Raw genomic sequence first — 21607 nt, 5'->3', positions numbered from 1 at the left:
TGCAAAGTACGAGATATGATGCATACATGGTAATTTTTCATATTGATAGAACCAAATAATAATTATCAACATGTAGTGACTTTTCTATATGGGAGAGTATGAGATCGAGTTTCAATAGAAGCGGTGTTGACTTTCTGTGTCTTAATAGGTCGAGAAAGAAATATAATTAAAAATATTTATAAGAAAGTGACCAATTTTTGTAATATTGAATCAAAGAAGTTAGTGTATTTCATTATTATGTTAGTTAAACAAATTTGGTGCCTTTGATTATTTCAATCCATGTACATTCTAATGTAGACGTGTTGATCATTTCAACCTCTGAAGAAAAGCCCAATAATGTATTAATAATTAACATGCAACTTTTAGATGCGTTCGAAAGCAATTTACGCCGTATTTAATGGCAAGTTAGAACTGTCGAAATAATGTTTGAATTTGTTTTCAGATATTGTTACAGGAACCAATTTTTTTCCCTATTTTTTAAAATATATTGATAATAATCTAAAAACATAATAAGTCTCAATCAAAGTTATATCCCTCATTTATGTCCATGTTTTTAATGCTAATCATTTTGTACATTGTGCTTTTAGAATTGTACTATATAATTTTTTGGACAAAAATACTCCTACCGTTATAACTTCCGTTATCTTTTCCATTATTTTTACCATGCACATGCACCACCATATAATTTTTTATATTCTTTAATGATAATAATATTTGTAGACATTATATATTGGATTATTATATAAATTTGATTTCATATAGATTTTAATTAGTAGGAATTTGTTAGTTTTTTTTTAAAAAAAATATATAAATATTGGGCATATGTTTTTGCGCATCGCGCATAGAAAAGACTAGTATATATTATATACACACACATTCCATATATTTAATTAAAATATAATCTACAATTAAATTAATTTTTATATAGTGGTTTTAATAAAATGATAATTAATATATCTATGATTTAACATTCAAATATATTTTTTGGGGGAAAGGGGAGGGGGTGACCTTGGGTATAGTTATCACTCTCAAGAGTTATTAACCAGACCTATCAAACTCCAAAAGATCACTAATGCTAAGCGAGAGAGCACTAAACTCAATCCAATCGCATTGTCTTCAAGGTGCATCCTTAGCCAATCAGTCGGCCACACGATTGAACTCCCGAGGAGTGTAGTCGATCTTAATCAACCAGTCTTTCGATATCTATTCTTTACAAAACCTCGTAATGACACCACAATGACCCAAAGGTTCCGGTCCTTTATTAATCCAGTCAACAACATTAAGGGAGTCGATAAACAGCTGCAGCTTCTTCGTTCCAGCAGCCCATGCCCATTTCAGACCCATTTCAAATATATTTAATTACAATATAATATACAATTAAATATGTCATCGAACTGCACACAGCAATGCAATTAGGCACTGAACCTAAAAAAAGCTACAATTAGATCCCTAAACTAACCATTTTCTTTCAATTTGTCTAATTTGTAAATTTTCTAGGTTGTTAGCATGTCACCTTTAATTTAAAATATTTATTATTTAAAATAATTATTTAAAAATCCTCAAAAAAATTTATTTAAAAAAAAAAAAAAAACAGACCGTCTCCGGTCATGGATTCGTCTCCCATGGCCGGAGACGTCTTCGTCTCTGGTTGGCCGAAGACGAAGAAGTTATCTTCGCATCCGGCCAAAGACGAAGAAGTTATCTTCGGCTCCATGGCCAGAGACGAAGAGACTCTTCGTCTCCGGCCATGGAGACGAATCCATGGCCGGAGACCGGAGACGATCTGTTTCTTCTTCTTTTTTTTTTAATAATTATTATTTAAATAATAAATATTTTAAACTAAAAGTGACTTGCTAACAACCTAGAAAACTTACAAATTAGACAAATTGCAAGAAAATGGTTAGTTTAGGGATCTAATTGTAGCTTTTTTAGGTTCAGTGACCTAATTGCATTATTGTGTGCGGTTCGATGGCCTATTTGACCCTTATTCCGGAAAAATATAATAGAAGTAGGTATATACTAATAGTGATGAAATCATTACAGGGCGTTTGGTTGGAGGGAATTTAAATTCCATACCCACATAATTTTAAAGGCCACTAAATTCTTTAGTTTGGTTGGAAGGAATTGCAATTCACTCATTTTCATGGAATTAAAATCTCATGCCCCCCTTAGGATTTTAATTCCATAGATTTTAAGAAGAAAAAAAGATAATGATGAGACAAAATTACCCTCCCTTTTTTTAACCTAAAATTGATGCCTATAATAACAATGGACATTTTGGATTTTAATTTATACTACTTATATTCCCTTTCAATTCCCATGTATACCAAACATTCGAATTGAAATTTTCAATAATTTTATTCATGTAAATCAAACACTGGAATTTAAATTCACACTTTATTCCCAGTAATTCCTCTCCCATGAAATTGCAATTCATTTTCCATGTAATTCCCTCCCTCCAACTAAACGCGACGTTAATGTTAAAATTTTCTTAAACAGTAATGAAGTTATAATGGTCTAATGAGTTTTGTCTAACTTATTTTCATGGAGTCCGTCAAAGACTCAAAGGCTTCATTAATGAATGTTTAGACTTTATAGGTTCCCTCCCATCCCACCCCCCACTCAAACGTTGTACAATTGTTCTAATTAAACTTAAGATCATGTGTATTTAATTAGAAGAAGGATTAGAAAAACGTATGACTTTAATTACACTTTGAGAAGTTATGTAAATAAATTACAATTAGACTAACGGAAATGGTGGACTATCCCTAGGGCTGTTAACGAACCGAACGAAGATTGTTCGTGTTTGTTTGTTAAGAATTTTGGAGTGTTCGTGTTCGTTTGTTAAGGTTTTTGAAAATTCTGTTCGTGTTCATTTGTTAAGCGTTCATTAGTATTTGCTAACGTTCGCGAACACGTTCACGAACGTGTTCGTTTACGTTAACGAACATGTTCGCGAACGTCTTCGTTAACATTAACAAACATGTTCACAAACATGTTCGTTAACAAACACGTTCACGAACATGTTGGTTTACATTCATGAGCACGTTCGTGAACCTTTAATAACCAAACACCTGCACATGTTCATGATCACAATTATTTCGTGAACAAGCAATAATCTACGTTCATGTTCGCGAACATTATTAAACGAACACTAAACGAGGTTGTTCACGAACATTATTAAACAAACACAAACGAGCTTGTTCACGAACATTATTAAATGAACACAAACGAGCTTGTTCACGAACATTATTAAACGAACACAAACGAGCTTGTTCGCGATCTCTTAGCAAACGAGCATACAACTGTTCAAGCTCTGTTTGTTTATTAACCGAGCTCTAATTTTTGTTTGTTAATGGTTCGTTTACCTTAACAAACGAACATAAACGAACGCTTACCGAACACGAACACGAGTAGTTTGCCGAAAGCTCTCTTCGCTAACACCCCTAACTATCCCAATTACAAAAAAAATTTAACTCGCTAATGGATAAAAGTTTAGTGGAAGTATGTCATTGGTGCAATTCAATTAATTGTTACAATGATACTGTTTTAGACGTTCTTCTCCCAAAAGGTTGAATCTCCAACCCTAAGTGCCTCCGCACTTTGGCCCGACAGAACATTATATTTGGGAGGATATAAATCACAGTGATGACTCAATGGTTCAGCGAACGTGGCCAAATACCGATGTGCATAAGGAACCACTCTTCTAATGGAACCTTATTAATTAATGACAAATGAGATTGAAAAATGATTATTGTGAAATTCTCTTGGTGTAGAACCAAAAAAAAAAAAAAAAAAAAAAAAAAAAAAAAAAGATTATTTGTTCTTTAAAGGGTGAAATTCTTTTGGTGATTAACTAATTATTTGTCCATACCGACTTAGTTCAATGATCAGTAGACAGTATTTTGGAAAAGTGACCAAGATCTGAATCTCAGCGGCGGCGGTGTAGGGTTATGCCCAAAAAGGGCAAACTCCTTATGCGCATTGGTACTTGGCCCTTTCTGCTGAGTCATTGAGTCACCGTGATTTACATCCTTCCAAATGTTCTGTCGGACTGGGATGTGGAGGGCTCTTGGGGTTGGGGATTCGCCAAGAAGAAGAAGAACAAAAAAATTAACAATGTTACATTATTTAATGTATGTACTTCAAATGAACTTTTTTTTTGGGTGAGACTTTAAATGAACTTTTATTAATTTTGAACTTTTCAATATTTAATTATTGAGTGAACTCTTTTCATAAATTTTTTTATTTGATCAACTTTTAGTGTGATATTTAAAGAATATAATTTTAAAACAGAAAACTTGTATATATACTGAAAATTAAAATATAATGTTATGAGGAAAAAAAAAATACAGAATAACATTTTCCTCCGTCTCTCGTGCACTCATTTACATTTACGTGTGGAAATTAAGGAGATTAGGTCAGAATAGAATTTTGTGTGGAAAATGAGAATGAACACCAATAGATCGAAAAATAATGAACAATTGAGTATCTCTACAGAGAACTACTTATATAAAGTTCATTTGTAATATACTAAATATTCATTTTTAATATATTTTTTAAAGATTTATTTTTTATATATTATTTGTTAAAATAGTTAAGTGAACAACTTAATAATCACAATGTTACTTGTTTAAGTCCCAGCGAGAATGCTCTATTAACATTTAAAAATTTACGAGTGTCCAATAGTAGTTATGAGTTTCTCTGACTTAAAAAAAAAAAAAAAAAAAAAAAAAAAAAAAAAAAAAAAAATCAGTATAAGGGATATATTTTGAAAAAAAAATAAAAATTATTCCATAATATATAATCGGTAAAATAATTAATTGCCGTACATGAAATTAAATGCTCGTAATAAATCATACGATACAAACATATGAACAATATCTTAATTAGGTCCTGAAGAAGGCGAAAAGGGAGACGATGAGAGAGGTCCCGAGCAGAGCACCGGAAACCGGCAAAGACAACCCTGCTCCGACATCAGGCGACGGCGCCGGGGCTAAATCCTGTGCCGAGGCAGAAAACGCTGCGGCGGCGAACACAACAACGAGCACGAAAGCATTGATCACGCTAACTTGCGCCATTTGTGAAGGCGAAATACTCTCGACTCTTGAGATTTCAAGGACTCTGATTCTGTTATGTGGTAGAAATGGAGAAAGGGAGGGGGGTAATTTATAGGGGTAATGGTGAGCTGGACCGGTTGGCAGTGGGTGGCGCCAATAATTGAACCGGGAAATGTATGTGGGCGGTGACTCAATCAGAGTCTGCCACGTTGCGGTTGCTGGTTTGGAATTAGCCAGCCCATGTTCCAGCGTTACATAGTTGGCCTATTCTCTAAAGTTAAGGAAAAGAAGAGATATTCAAAAATCTTAACGAGTTACCTACTCTATTAAGATATCCACACAAAATTGATACGTCTAATAATACTAATACAATTGCAATGTTAGAAAATTGACTCTATATCAAAAAGTTTAGTGTCAAGCATCTTGTGTTCAGATAGCATGTAGTGACCTCTCTCACATGTGGGAGGTCATGATATCGAGCCTTAGTGGATGCGTTGTTGACTCTGTGTGTGCATATGTAATAAAGTTAATAACATTAAAAAAAAAAAATCTACTGAACCATTGAGCTAAATTTGTGCGGGCAAATTCACTATAATAGGAAATTTATATATAAATAGAATGAAAATAAGCAGATATTACAATTTTGATAAAAATAAGCAAAACAATTTTTTTTATAAAAAATCCATAAATTTGAAAAGTGTTTGGAAATTAGTTTTTCCTAATTTTATCCAAATTTTAAAATTTAATCTTTTTGTCTGATTTTATTTCTACATATTTCAGTCAATTTCCCATTATAATTTTGCTGGCTCAGTATGCAAATTAGACATTTTTTTATATAAATTCTTCAAGGTATGGACACTAAGCTATGATCTTGTTATCAAATTATACCATAGACTAGGTTCTACCTTGGATTGTGGATCCTAATTCAAAATAATTTTTAGATTATGTGTCTACAGTTAAAATATTATGTACTTGTAATTAACAATGTGTCTGTAAATAAATTAAAAGTAATATATTAACTACAAATACATAACATTGTAATTACAGACTCATAATATATTAAGCGCAAACATATAATATGATGAATAACATTCTTGATCTAAAATATCATTCAAATTATATGTCTGCAGTTAATATATTATATGTATTCAATTTATTTACAGATATATAAACTGTTAATTGCAAATAAAAAATATGTCAATTACGGAGCGTTATGTTGTGCAACCGTGTGCACCATGCACGGTGCACACGGTTACAAAAACGATGTCGTTTTGACGTCCGACTTAAAAAAAAAAAAAAAAAAAAAAAAAAAAATCAGTTTTGATTACCGTTAATGACGTTATGTTGTGCATAATTTGAACTATATAATTCATTCATTCTGGATATATAGTTCATTCATTCTGGGTATATATAGTTTATTCATTCTGGATATACAGTTCATTCATTCTGGATATATAATTCAAATTATGCACAACATAACACCGTTAATGACAATCAAAACTGATTTTTTTTAAAAGTGGGACACGCGTTTTTAATCAAAACGACGCCGTTTTTACAACATTGTGCACACGGTTGCACGGCATAATTTTCCGTCAATTACAGACACATAATTTTTAAACCAGTGCCCACGCAATATGGACCTGGTCCATGGTATAACAATTGGATCTTGTTGAGATGGGCTTTGTCTTATTAGGCCGAATGGACCGTTCTTAGTACCAACAACAGTCAAACTTTATATAAAAAAGCACAGATTCATCAAACCTTCCCAACAATATCTACACCAATTTTCATAACACAGAGCCCTTACAGTTGTCTGAAAAATGAAAACAAGAAACTCCCTCACATATCCAATCCTTCATTACCAATGAAATGAAACTCTCCATACTCACATTACTAGTGAAACCATGAAAAGAAAAAGAAAAAAAGAACAATCTTTACAAGAGTATTGCAGAAGGGGAAGCCTTGTGGCTACTTCTGTGCTTTCATGAGGGTTTTGGTCAACCAGATTGCTGTTTCCCTGGACGAAACTGCATCTTCCCCGAATGGTTTGAGGACACCATAGAGCTCGTCGATCTTGTCCTGTTTAAGTAGTTGTGCACAGAGCTCGAGAAGTGACTCTAACGCATCTGCTCTTTGTTGAGTTGGATTTCCCCACTCATCCTTGCTCTCGTTAGTCAATGCGGTTAATTTCCTCAGCAATGAAATGCGACTCTGTGCTTGTTCATCACTCATTTGAATGCCATCTTTCTCGTTCTCGAAGGCAACCCTTTGTATTTCCGCTTGCTCTTCACCTGTAGCTGTGCCATTTTTCTTCACTGAAGCACAATCCAGTGCAACTTCTCTGCACAAATCAATGTTTTCAGAGTTTAAGAGCTGTGTAGTTGATGATGATGCACTTTCTTGATCAAAAGACTTAGCATTGGATAATGTCATTCTGCTGGTTTTCTCAGCGATACAATCCACTGCCCCCTCCATTTCCACTTCCCCGTTGCCATTCGTGCAGTTCAAAACCTCCAAATCTTTAGTTTTGTCACTTTCTTCGTCGCCCTCCTCGAAACGTTGGACATGCATGGAAGTTTCTTCCTGCTCCTCGGGGTTGGATTTTGGTGTAACGAAGTCAGATGGAGTTGGCACTTTCAAGCTTTCCTTTTGCAAAAACAACTCAGGGTGTTCCTCCTCGTTACCAGCTGTCTCACTCGTATCCCCAACCAATGATTCCTCGCTATCTTCAGAGATCTTTGCAGAATAGCTTGTTCTATCAACTCGCTTAGTCTCGAGTTTAGCTTCTATTTGTTTACTAGTGCTTGGTAAATTCCTAGGTTGTGCACCCAAGTTCTGATCAAGTGAGAAAACTGGCCCCCGTCTGTCTCGGTTATCTTTGCCACTGCTAGATTTGCTAGGCGAAGGCTTCCCCGTTTTCTCCTTTGTGCTCTTCGGAGACCTAACTGGGAGAAACACAGATGAAGGGTTGCGACATTGCAGAAGGAACTGCTGTAAATGTTGATGCCTCAACAATTCTGCAGCCTGTTATCAAAATTTCCACAAATCACATACTAAATTTATCAACTTTTTTTTTGTTTAAATCACCATTACTTACTGTCGGTCTGTGTTCTGGACTCTTCCTTAGCATGCTCTTTATAATCTGTTTCCTGCAACAATCGAATCAGTTGCACATTAATACGCATTGGCACAGGTGACAAAGAAGAACCGACTTTCTTGAAGATTGGCGAAGAAACTACTTACAGGGTGGAGGAATATATGATAGGAAGTGGCGATAAAGTACACCTATTTATCTTGTTGATGAGGCCAGTCATGTTCTGTTCATCAAATTTTCTTGTTATTGCGGCTAAAGAAAAGAAACAAAGAAACAATTGAATATTGCTGGACGTGAAACTTACAGGAGCTCTAAATGGCGGTTGATGTCCAGCAATCTCAAACATACAGCAACCTACGAAGAAGTAAAGATGACATCTTTGGAACTCGGGACACAATCAAACAAAAAGGGGAGCGCTTTAGATCGATTTCTTACCAAGTGACCATATATCAGATTTATAGCCATAAGGCATATCGGCAAGGAGCTCAGGACACATGTAATTTGGAGTGCCAACCACCTAGGTGAAGTCATACATTAGATTGTGGCTAAAAGGGGCCCAGAACGAAGAAACATTGCAAAATGCGGATAGAAATGATTCATACCGAGGAAGTGAGGTCTTCAGGATCTAGAAGTTTGGCGAATCCAAAATCACCTATAAAAAAACAAATTGATTATAGATCACGGGAAAGGAAATTAAATCAAGCCACATTTAAGCAGTTGGTCATCTTCTTACCAAGACAGACATCATCGTCCTTTGTGATAAAAATGTTGGATAACTGCAGCAGAAGCGAGATATTAGAAACGGTAAACTAAAGAGCTACACCTTCATTGTATAAACTCGTACCTTTAGATCTCTATGAAGGACTCGATTGGAATGTAGATAGTCCACGGCTAGTAATAGCTGTGTCAGCCATTTGCAGAGTTTCTAAAGCACAAAACAAAGAAGAATGTAACATTTAACGATGCTAGTAGAAGATCTCCACTGGTTTAAAATTGCAATCGGTTACCTCTTCGGGGAATAATGCTCCTCGGGATTTTCTCAAAATCTCTGCCCTATTAACCCCAAAAAAGCACATGAAAGTAAATAAGACACTCCTGGTAGTGCTACTTAAAGTCTCGTTTATCTTCCCCGCTAATTTTTTTTCTGTCACTGATATCAAAATATGAACCTAACAGTTACGATTTATGGATCAAACTTACATATCTCTGCCTTCACAGTAGCGGGTGATGAGGCAAATACAGCTGCCCTGAATGAAAACGCACATTTAAGACTTTCAAGGCTACTTAGCAAAGCGTCTCATCCAATAACCCAACTCAAAAGAAAAATAAAAGAATGAAAACTAATGCAATACCTTGTCCAGCCAAGCATCTTTGTACTCCACAATGTACGGGTGGTTTAGTTTAGTAATCAAATTCATCTGTGGTAATACATGCATAAATGCATTTCGTTAATTATGATTTGAGTTAGCAGCTTATAAAAACAACTCTTTTGGTAAAAAATACGGAGTATTTAATAACCTCCTGATGTACTGTCCGCTTAAGCTTCTCTGTCTGTTTTGCCAAAGGAATCTTCTTTAGGACATACCTATAGACAACAAGGCAAAAAGGAAAATATAACGAGAAATCATAAGAATGGGTATTCAGCAAATATAGAAAATACTTATCATAGGCAAAAAGTTTAGAAAATTTCACCACGATTATCTATTGAAAGAACTGACTTGGATCAGTATATTGCAGTATCTAGAGAAAGATTTAGCGGCTACATACAAGTCTAGTTTTGCTAAAAGAAAAGCAGTGAAAGAGTTCCAAATGTGGAAGCACAACTATTTTCAAGAAAAGGAATTATCTTCTTCAAATTGTTCCTGCAAATAGTTTGTATTTCTAGAAGCTTTCTAGAAACATTCATCAGAAACTGACATATACTGGGAACAAAGATGCAAATTTTCTGCATCAAGCAAGAAATTTATAAACCATATAAGCATTTAGCTCAAGTTCATTATGCCATATATACCACAAAACCCCTGATTTATAATATCTGCAACTGAAAAATGGGGTTTAAAAAAAAAAAAAAAGAAGACAAATTGCTTACTTCTTATTCTCAGTTTTATGGAGAACAAGAAATGCTGGTCCTAAAGCCCCTGTGCCAATCTGCTCTATCACTTCATAGTCTTCCATCTTTGACATGGCATCAACACCACTATTCCTCCCCTCCATTGATACTCTGCAGAACCCAGAAGTTTTCACATGAACAAGTGAAAATTACAGGGGAAAAGATTCAATCTTTAAGCTAAAAGAACCAGTTCTTGAACTCACCCACCTCAAATTCAACCAGAAAAGGCAAATCTTTCCTTACACCAGCTGAATTCAAGAGAAGATGCCTCCAAAATGTGGGTTGTTTGCAGCAATAATGAGAGGCTTTTTAAGAGACCCAGTATTGAAGTAGCAACAAAAACCTTCATTCCATAATTATATCAAGCAGCACTAAGCAGCCACCAACCCTTGTATGCTCTACGTGTGTGTTGGGGCCTGGGGGGCCCCAGTGGGGTTGGGGGGGGGGGTAGTCTGTGTACCCTGAATTTACAATCTTTTTGTAACTTGTACGTTCCAGATTATGTAAATTTTGGGAAACAGACGAATTATGACAACTATAAAATTCGAATCGAGATACAACTTGTGAATACAGTAATAACATTTTGCAGGACTTAACGGAATGGTTAATTATATATTTGTTTTGATTAAAAAAAAATGGTGATATTAAGTGCATAATACGGCGTATGCAGACAAAGTAGAAGTTCATTTACGAGATTTTGGATTTAAAAATAAGCAATTGGGAAAAGTGAGTGTGTGAAGCTGAGTGACAGATGAAGAGTAACATAATAGATTAATAGCTTTGCTTGCATTTCCAGAAATCTGAAAGGGTGGAGAAGAAATCGCTTATTCCATTAGGTTACAGCTACAATGTCACCATTCCCAACTAAATCTTTATTTTGGAATTATCCACTTACCTAAAAGAGTGTTATGAGTATGAAGAATTAAACTCGTAATATTGCTACAAGAATTATGTTTTGTCTGCTTAATCAGTCTTTAACTCTTTTTTATCTACAAAATGTTAAATCTCTTGTCCCGAGATTCATACACCAACTTAATATGATTTGTGAAGATAGTAGATCACGGTAACTCAATTGTCGAACTAGTATCTAATGCCCATCACATTAGGTGTAACTCTCACACTGTGATTGTCAAAGAGTTGGCTCATTTTTTTTCGAACAAAATTTTCCATCCATCGTATATTCATATCTTTTCAAAATTTATTCCAAGTACACAATACATACTAACAAATTATTCCATACATCATATCTTGTGAAAATTTATTCGAAAACACAGCTCAATTAGCAGAGCCGGTTTTTAGATTTTTGTGGCCTTGTTGGGGTAAATAAATGAGGTCCTGCCAAAATCAAAATCTTTAAAACTAATGGAGTAATTTTTTCTAATCTATGCTATTCTAATCAAATATCAACCAAGGAAAAGCATATTCGGGGAGACCGTTTCTCTCTAATGTAGAAATAGTCCCCCATGTCCGTTTCTGCTCATACGAAAATTTTTAGTAGTGTTCTGCATTGATACGTATTCACACGTATTTGAATGAATATTTAGCAAATTTTGAAAGGATTAAAGAAATAGTAACAATTTTATTATCTAAATATATAATAAAAAAAATTTATCCGTGCATCGCACGTGCATTGCACGCACACTGCACGGATAATTGGGCAATTATTTGCTCGAATTCAAGAAAGGATAACATCAAAAAACATAATCGATACAACCATTTAATCAATTGCACTATATAATATTTGTTGTTATAACTTATATTTGTATATTGATCAAAACATTCTTAAAGATTATAACAAATCTATTCCGTGCAACGCATGAGTAAAAATACTAGTAATAATAATAATAAGGTGGTAAAATGTTACTGTATGCAAAGATAAGTTGGTAAAATATTACTGTATGCAAAGAAAAAGTAATGTGCACAAGTTTTGAACTTAGACCTCAAAGTTGAAATATAGGTTTCACAATTTTTGAGGTCTTATCACTTTGGTGTACGACATTAAATTTTTTCAATTTTGGTGCCTAACTTTGTTATTTTTAACAATTTTGGTTCTTTCAGCCAAATTAACGGCAAAATGTTGTCGAATTTTATATTTTAGGGACAAAATCGTTTTTATATTTTATTCTCTTTTTTTTTAATCGTTAGGAGTCTTATTGAAATTGACATATGAATGGAAGATGCATGCAGTTGTTTTTTCCATATAATTTATTTTTATAGTAAATTGGGCAAAGATACAAATTAAGATTATTTCACGTGCATTCAATTAAGATTCTTCTACTAAGTTACATAATCTATCCAATTCTATTTATATCATTGAGAATATACTTCGGATATACCATCCTACACTTTTTGTTCATCTATTCTGTATTGAGTACTATACGAATCAAGGGCCTTTATAAAGAGCCCTAGCCCTTCATTCAAAGGGAGGCAATTTCAACATTTCACTACACTCAAAGGGGATCCCTTTCTCTTCCCCCTACACTCTCTTTAGTCTCTACTGGAACCATTCAATAACAAGAGTGAATGAAACAGGCTTCTTCCGTAGTAGAAGCAAGTATTTACTACATCACCATCCATTATCTCATTCCCACTCCATCCTCCCCTATCTAAATCTCTCATCACTTTTTCTTCAAAATGCCAAGTGTGTTGATCATTGTGGGTTGCATTTTTCTGTCCATCTCCTTAATTTCAATGGTAATTTTTATGTGTGGAGACTCTTTTGCCACACACGACAAACAGCCTCTGGAGATGCGTAAGCGTAAGAAAAGATACTCCACCGGTAGCAGTGGCGTAGGATAACTGGGTGGTGCTGTGTGCGTAAGTGGCGGTGGAGGGAAGGGCCGGTTTTTATATTTTTGTGGCCCTGTTAGGGTAAATAAATGAGGCCCTACCAAAATCAAAATCTTTAAAACTAATGGAGTAATTTTTTCTAATCTATACTATTCTAATCGGAAACAAAGGAAAAGCATATTCGAGGAGACCGTTTCTCTCTAATGTAGAAACAGTCCCCCATATCCGTTTCTGCTCATACGAAAATTTTTAGTAGTGTTTTGCATTGATACATATTTACACGTATTTGAATGACTATTTAGCAAATTTTGAAAGGATTAAAGAAATAGTAACAATTTTATTATCTAAATATATAATAAAAAAATTTATCCGTGCATTGCACGCACACTGCACGGATAATTGGGCAATTATTTGCTCGAATTCAAGAAAGGATAACATCAAAAAAACATAATCGATACAACCCATTTAATCAATTGCACTATATAATATTCGTTGTTATAATTTTATATTTGTATATTGATCAAAATATTCTTAAAGATTATAACAAATCTATTCCGTGCAATGCACGAGTAAAAATACTAGTAATAATAATAATAAGGTGGTAAAATGTTACTGTATGCAAAGGTAAAGTGGTAAAATGTTACTGTATGCAAAGATAAGGTGGTAAAATGTTACTGTATGCAAAGAAAAAGTAATGTGCACAAATTTTAAACCTTAGATCTCAAAGTTGAAATACAATAAACACATATTCCTACCATTTCTTTATGAAGCCTTTTAAATTTAATTAAAAACCATTTGTTTTTATTTCGAAACTAACTATGTAAAAATAAAATATTAGGCTTCTCAAATTTGGAATCCTGTACGGTAGCTCAGCTTGCACAGTCCAAATTCCGAACCTGTTAATTAGTTAAGTAGAGTAACGATTTACTTACACAAGCATACAAGGACTATAAAAAACTTAAAACCTCTGCACTAATCTTTAAATTTAAAGTGTAAACTTTTATCCTTAATTATTATCATCTTTAAAGATTATATTAATATAAAAAGAATAATAAGAGCATATTTGACTCATCATGACAATAAAATTCTATAATATTCTAATTTTACCATTGTTAATTTAACTGAGTATTTTGGATAAAATTAAAGTAATAGTGTACTTTCTTCTCAAATCAAAAGTAAAAAATGTTTAATCATAGAATAATGAGATATGGTATCAAAATCACAGGGATTAAACGTCACAGTGGCAAGCAGCCAAGCACCTACCAAATAAAAATTTAAAAAAATAAAATAAAATAATTGGATGGTCTAGATTCTTCTTATTGTCCGACAAAGTCGGTGTCAGAAAAGGCCCGAGAGATCTCGCTGCTGACTCGTAACTACGTCGTTTTCTTCCGTATCATACACTAGTTTTTTCAATTAAAAAAAATAAAGTAGTGAGAAAAAGAGTTGTGTCGGTAGAAAGAATGCTTTATTTCCCACAACCAAGAAGAATCAACATTTTATCAAATGCCAATTGCTTTTGCAAAAATAAAAATAAAAAAATCAAATCAAATGCCAATTGCCATTTGCCAACTTGGGTGGACCGTCGGTCACCCCTCACCACTGCAATTTTATTCGTTTCCACTCCAATATTACTTCCCTACGTAAAAAAAAAAAAATAAAAAAAATAAAAAAGAATTACTTCATCCCCGTCTCATTTTATGTGTTTAATTCAGTTAACGAATTTTGATTAAAATTATTTTTAATTTAATTTTTTATAATATTAAATTTAATATTAGTATACAGGATTTATATATTTAGAAGCTACACTAAAAGTACTATTAAACACAAAATTCAAATTTAAAATAAATAAAAATAAACAAAGAAGAAAGTAGGATAGAAAAAATGGACGTAGAGAGTAATATGAGAATATTGAAAATTCTAATCTAAGATGTTTGGTGGGTGGGGTAGTGAATATGAGAAGAATATTGAATACCATCCACAGGAAGAAATAGGATGTGGAGAAACGAAGACAAAATAGTATGGATTGGCATGCATATTATATATATATACATATATATAGACAAAAGATGAGCAACCAACATATCTGACCCTACTATTAGCAATGGTATCTTGAGAAAGCAAGAAAATCTAAAAATGGACCATACAAAATGATAAACCACTAGCTTCACTTCATGCTCTTTCTTCTTCTCCTGTCAAATAATTAAAATGACTCCATAAAGTACATGTAACACAACATATCCATTTGAGAAGAAGGTACAAACCCTGGTACTGTCATTATCTCCCAGCCTGAGACTGATATCAAACACATCTTTCTTTCAACATTTACACTACCCTAATATTCATCACTCAAATATTAACACTAGATAACCAAATACTATAATAGAATTACTTCCGCGTGGATTTCTTCTTGCTCTCAAGTTTCCGCCTAGCAGCTTCAAATTCTTCTTCACTGGGCTCGGGGGTAGATTGATCACCACCATACTTGCTCGCAAGGGATGAGAACAGAGAATTCGTTTTGTCTCTTTGCTCATTTTGCCGCTGGGAAATTATAGCGTATAAATCTTCAGACCCTTTATTAGACCTGTAGAGGAGTTCCCAGTTTGTGCACAATCAAAAACCCTGCTCATTTCAGGTGTAGTGAAGCATCATAGTGTTGATTGTTTAAGAACATAAAATAGATAACTCACTTCTGCCTCTGTCTTAAAGGACTTGTAGGTGGCTTTTTTTCAGATACTTGCTTGGCCCATTTCTCATAAGCTTTTGTTAGTTTCAGATCACCTTTCAGAAAGAAAAACAGTCAATGGCTGGCAAATAAAACAAGAATGGCCTCACTGTCCATTATTTATATTATTTTTTTAAAAGAAGGGTACAAGAACATTCCACATTTCATGATGTATCTGCCCACACAATTCATTGTGCCTAAAAAACATTATTTCCAAACATCATGTGAACAAGAGGAAGCAAATCCTCACCAGCTGCTATTGCCTCGTCAATAATATCTTTAAAACGATGTGAATCCAATTTAGGATCTGAGCAAAGCATACAGCAAAAGAGCCTGTAGAAGGAAGCCAAATCAAATCAGGGAAGAAAAAAAAAAAGTCATTTGGTTTACAGAAAAATGGTAAATTTCCTTGCTAGTGTACCTGCTCATGTTACCCTTGCATTTCTTGTAAAGATCAAATAGATCTTTCCTCTCCGAATCAGAGCCTCTATAATTAGCTTCAAACTCTTCAATGTCAGCTTCAGTGACCTATAACCATTATGTAAGCATTTAGAGGATATATATGGCTAGTTTGAAATACATAAGACTACCAATAGAATAAACTATAACCTTTTTGTACATGGCTTGGAAAAACTCCTTCAAATTCTGGATAGCATCTCCTGCAAGGTCCTGTAACTCACCAGATAGAATTGTGAAAAAACTCGTATTGATATAAGAAAAATACCAAGTTAGAAGGTTTTCTACTTATATATCAGTAAAATGAGTTTTGACTGGAAACAACTAGCATATGCTATTTTGGTCAATTCTTTTAAATGAAATATTCTGGGCCTCAGGGGTAAAAATGAACCATAATGTAAACTAGTAAATAAGAAGAGATCAAGACAAATTGAGCAGCATCTGCAGGTTCAAATGTTCAACAATATAACAAAAAGCTTCAAATTTTGCAGGTCAGTATAATCACTCACGGCGTCTTCAGCACAACCAGTTTGATCATAAATTGCCCTTTTCTCCTCATCACCAAGAACAGCAATCACCTTTTGCAGCTGTTGAAATTTCTCCTTAGCTTCCTATAAAATAAAAATACAAAGCTTCTTTTTTGTTAACTCCTTTGTGTTCCTGTTCTGTTGTTTTAAGTTTTAACAGCAAGATGAACCAAATCCAGTGCCCATGATAACCAAAATTCACCTCATCACCAGGATTCTTATCAGGATGCAGTCGCAAAGCCAGCTTGTAATATGCCTTCTTTATTTCCTGCTGAGATGCTGATCTTCCCACCCCAAGAATCTACATACCAACATTAACCAATTAAATCCCCAGAAAACCCACGAAATTAATTCTAGGAAATTTATTTAGAAGAGATAGAAGTAAGGTAAAAATGGTATCTTGATGCAAATATTTGGCAAAATTCGCACACGCAATGGAATTGAAACTTGTAAGCAGTTGGCGGTACCTCATAGAGGCTCTTCCCGTTTGAAGCAGAAGCGTGGGCTGCTTCTTGATCTTCCTCCATTTCTTCGTCTTCTTCCTCCAAGTTTTCTTCAGAAACCCTAGGGGTCTTCTCTCGCCTCCCCATTACGGCAGACCAATTTAGAGAGAGAATATTAAGTTGGGACAACATTATTCGGATCCAACGGTTTATATACAAACATTAAATTCCATTCCCGCCACACCGGGTTTGTATCTTTCTTTATTCCCGCCATTTGTGATCCTTTTGGGCGGAGCGGGCTAGCCTTTATGTAAGTTGGGCGGAAAGCCAGAAAGCAACTCATGGCCCACTTTTAAATTAGGAGCAAATTATGGGGGTGTTTGACAATTTTTTTTTTTTTTTAAATAAATAAGTTAATTCATTAATCATAGGCAGAAACGCTTATAATAAAAATTGATAAAATTGTTAAACATTTTTTACAATCAGACATCGAAACAATTTCTCTAGTACTGTTAAAGTGAGTTATGTCATGTTATGCAAACCAATGTCATATCGTGGTAGCTATGTTGATTGTGTCATGCTAGTCCACATTAAAATGTGGAATGTGTCTGACGAACACATTCTTAAATTGTATGGACAACCTATTTGACCACGAGATTCATCAGTCAAATAAGTAATACTGTAGAGCAATGTTGAAAAAATCGTTAGGCGCCCTCTAAGCGGGTGGGGGCCACCTAGAACGCCTAGGCGTGATTTTTGCAACACTGCTATACAAATAATGTAATCATGTTTGTGCCAGATAGCATCTCGGAGTGTGGTAAAGTCCTCTCTTAGGGCATTCTCAATAGGAGAATTTTGTACAAATTTTGAGAGAAAAATAGTAAGGTGGAAGAGAGAGAGAGAGAGGATGGGGTCTTCCTGCTGAAATAGGGATTTTGCAGAAGGGGTGAGTCCAACTATGAGAGAGAAACATGCGCCTCACGTGCGTGAGGGACAATTTTCGAACAAAGATTGGTGCTTAAATATATATTTTTTCCCTCATCTCTCATTTTCTCTTTCCTAATCACATTTGTAAAATCCTCTCAAAATCTTCACACTATTGAGGATGCCCTTATAAATTTTAAGATAATTGATTAAGTTGACACAAATAATTATGTTATCTCATCCACATTGGGTTTACAAATTTTATTTTAAGTATACACATAGAGTTTAATCGTTATGCTATGGACCCGTGTCCAGTATGCATTGTGGACACAGTAACGGTGCTGTTAGTGACACCGTTATCTTTTACCATTTTTTTTAATTTCAGACCACTTTATTATAGGAGCATATGTTCATAATTTTATTACTATATGTTCATAATTGTAAGTTCATAATGCAAGAGCTCTGTACATTCATAATTTCATAACTGTACATTCATAATTGCATAACTGTACATTCATACTTCCATAATTGTACATTCATAATCCCGTAACTGTACATTCATAATTCAATAACTGTAAATTCATAATTTTCGAAACCCTATGTTCACAATTTTAGAACTCTATGTTCATAATTTTATCACAATATGTTCATAATTGTAAGTTCATAATGTCATAACTCTGTGTTCATAATTTCATAACTTAAATTCATAATTTCACAATTGTACATTCATAATTCCATAACTGTACATTCATAATTTCATAACTGCTACATTCATAATTCCACAAACGAATAACGACATTAACGCCATTAACGACGAGACAAAATTAATTTTTTTCTTAATTGAAATGCCGCATTTTTCTTGAAAATGACGTCATTTTGGACTCATGAGTCCACAGCATAATTTGCGCATAGAGTTGCATAGGTGTGAGAGATGGGCACATATGTTGTTGGGCCACACAGCCCGATGGCATGAATGTACTTAAGCACTTAGCCTAATAAAGGCCCATTCAATTTAAGTTTGTGCTTTGTGGAAAGGCTGACAATTTGATCTAAGAATCCATATTTGAAGTTAATTGGTTTTGGTGGCAACTGGCAAGATCTTATTGTTATGATTTTATTTAAGATTGTGGTGTTACATCATGTTTGCGAGCTAATGATGTCTGTCTTCCCAATATGTGGGACTCTTCCAATCTTGTGTTTCAAGATTCGCATTGTTTTCTGCTTTCTCAACTATTTTACCATATGTGAAAAATATATGAAGTAACAGGTTAAATGTGTATTTCATCATTACGAATAATAAAATTGAGTTTAAATATCAATAAGTTGAAGATTTATATTTATTTTTTTTACGACAAAAAATTGTGTGAGATCGTCTCACGGGTCTCAATCCGCCATCGCGAACACAATCTGCTACCTCTAACCGCTGCTGATAACCAAACAAGTTCAAAGAGATGGAAAAGAGTTTCATCTTTAATGTTGCAAATCTGGCATACAGTAAGGATGTTAACATGCTTTGATCTTAAGTTGTCTCACTCTTCATCTGCAACCTGTAATTAGAACACTTTGAAATTCCAGGATGCTTCTCCATATGAATGAATGGTTACTTTCAAGTTGAGCCTCAAATAAATATTTGACTTTGTAGACTCTTGAAAGTAAAGAGTTGGGGTGTAAAACGAGACACCAGGCTTGTTTACCTAATATGGCAATGTTAAATTCTCTTATCATTTTGAAACACATACCTTTTCCGTGGTCCGTTTAATCTTTTTCAACTTTTCAACTTGATTTCTTTATTTCTCTCACCTTTACAGTTTCACTAAAACTATTCATAGTCCTTTCAATGTCCTTACCCATCTCAACAGGAGTAGAAACACGCTCATTACAAAAGTTAGAATGACTTGAATAACATTTTTAAAAAGAATCTCTCTACCCGTTGTGGATAAAAATTCATGGTCCGGCTCTTAATTGGTATATGTTGTTTAATACGGAGTAGTAAATATAATAGTAATTGCGATTAAAATTGTAAAGAAATGGCATGGCGTGAGATGGAATCTTTTGGGTGAGGGGTGAATTGGTAAATAAAGGGGGTTTTGTTGGAGAAAGAAAAGAATGGAAGTGATGTGACCTCAAACTTCATTTTTGATAAATTTATGACACAAAGCTGCAGTCTTTGACGTTTAGTAGACCATGTCAGTTTTGCATTAGTCAACTAGTGATGTAATCAAATTTGACCTTTTGCTTCCTTAATTTTTATCCCAAAAATAAATCAAATTTATACTCCGTAAAATAAAACTCTTATCACATATTTATTTTATTATAAAAAATATAATCTATATAGAAGTATTTTTTAATAAAAAAATCAATTAAAGGATCACGTATGTGCTAATAATCTTGTGATTCAGTAATATAAAGTGATTCTTTCACATAGATAAATTTATTGTGTTTCAGTAAATTGAGAAAGTAATTATGAACAAATAGTACATTATAACATATAAGTAGTACTAAAAAATAAAAATCATCACGTATGTATTTGTATTTGGGAAAAGAAAGGACCACAAATACTGTAGTGGTACGTAGTGCTTTATAGTTTAGATTAGACTGTACAGTAGTATCTCAGCGGCTAAAGCGGGTGACCTTTTTGTTTTTTCCCACATTATATAACTACATACCACCAACCTTAAATTATTAACACTACATAGCATGTGACCAAAAAAGACAGCAATTCTATCCTCAAAGTCGACTAACAACAATGTAATTAATTAATTATTTTTAATAAAATGATTTTCTTTCCTACAAACGTCACCAAGTAAGAAAAATTTACTAATTACCAACGTTTGATAATTTTTTTATATAAATAATATATTATTCAATTATACTAAAGCATACAATATATATATATATATATATATATATATATATATATATATATATATATATATATTGTTCCGTCATTGGTTACCATGAATTTTTTTTTCATCATTTATTAGGAGATAACAAGGGATAACTCCAATCAAATTAATTAAACAATCTCTAGTTGAATTAGTTGGACACTCTCAGGTGAATTGATCAACAGTCAACTTAGTAACTACAATGTTTCAAATTCAATTAATTGTGAGAGTTGTCTGTTGATATTCTTAATTTGAACTGGTCAAATAATACATGCGGGCTTTCTCATTACAAATACATAAGATTCCCAGAGTTAAAATCATAACAGATTTTTGACAACAATATTAAATTAATTTATATTAAAAAAATGATAGTAAAAGAAAGCAATGGTAAATTGGTTCCCTATCGTTTTCTCAGTACCCTGTCGCAATAACACTACAAGAGGTCACGGGTCGTCCAGCTCTTCCTCCTTCCCCAAAATGTCTGCATTTTGTTTTCTTTTGCACTTCTTTTTATTTTATTTTATTTATTATTTAAAAAATTTTGATTTTAGTCGTCAACCGAAGCTTTATTCCTACTTAAAATCTTAAAAAGA

General features: G+C 33.7%; 2 protein-coding genes across 4 annotated transcripts; both read right to left on the bottom strand.

Annotated features, from left to right (window-relative positions):
- Positions 1-6773: 6773 nt before the first annotated feature.
- On the bottom strand, positions 6774-10629 carry LOC109150866 (serine/threonine-protein kinase Nek6-like). Of its 2 annotated transcripts, none has more exons than XM_019298859.1 (14): positions 10468-10629; positions 10244-10375; positions 9673-9739; positions 9507-9572; positions 9355-9401; positions 9162-9207; positions 8999-9079; positions 8888-8930; positions 8757-8806; positions 8590-8671; positions 8459-8508; positions 8304-8377; positions 8158-8209; positions 6774-8084 (listed from the first exon to the last, which is right to left on the bottom strand). In XM_019298859.1, the coding sequence occupies exons 2-14, from the start codon at positions 10366-10368 to the stop codon at positions 7029-7031; spliced, it is 1839 nt and encodes a 612-aa protein (XP_019154404.1). In that variant the 5' UTR covers positions 10369-10375; positions 10468-10629; the 3' UTR covers positions 6774-7028. The 2 variants fall into 2 exon arrangements, with proteins under 2 accessions (XP_019154404.1, XP_019154394.1); XM_019298849.1 differs by having other exon boundaries at positions 10472-10629.
- Positions 10630-15052: 4423 nt separating this feature from the next.
- LOC109150881 (chaperone protein dnaJ 6-like) lies at positions 15053-17395 on the bottom strand. 2 transcript variants are annotated; one of them, XM_019298877.1, is made up of 9 exons: positions 17230-17395; positions 16965-17063; positions 16745-16846; positions 16389-16448; positions 16201-16307; positions 16030-16112; positions 15745-15835; positions 15401-15638; positions 15053-15341 (listed from the first exon to the last, which is right to left on the bottom strand). In XM_019298877.1, exons 1-8 carry the CDS (start codon positions 17350-17352, stop codon positions 15443-15445), a joined length of 861 nt encoding a protein of 286 aa, XP_019154422.1. In that variant the 5' UTR covers positions 17353-17395; the 3' UTR covers positions 15053-15341; positions 15401-15442. The 2 variants fall into 2 exon arrangements, with proteins under 2 accessions (XP_019154422.1, XP_019154415.1); XM_019298870.1 differs by having other exon boundaries at positions 15053-15638.
- Positions 17396-21607: the final 4212 nt, after the last annotated feature.

The sequence above is a fragment of the Ipomoea nil genome, unplaced genomic scaffold, assembly GCF_001879475.1.
Source record: "Ipomoea nil cultivar Tokyo-kokei standard unplaced genomic scaffold, Asagao_1.1 scaffold0268, whole genome shotgun sequence".
Lineage (NCBI taxonomy): Eukaryota > Viridiplantae > Streptophyta > Magnoliopsida > Solanales > Convolvulaceae > Ipomoea > Ipomoea nil.
The sequence above is the reverse complement of the archived record's forward strand: the minus strand, read 5'-3'. Positions and strand labels throughout refer to the sequence as shown.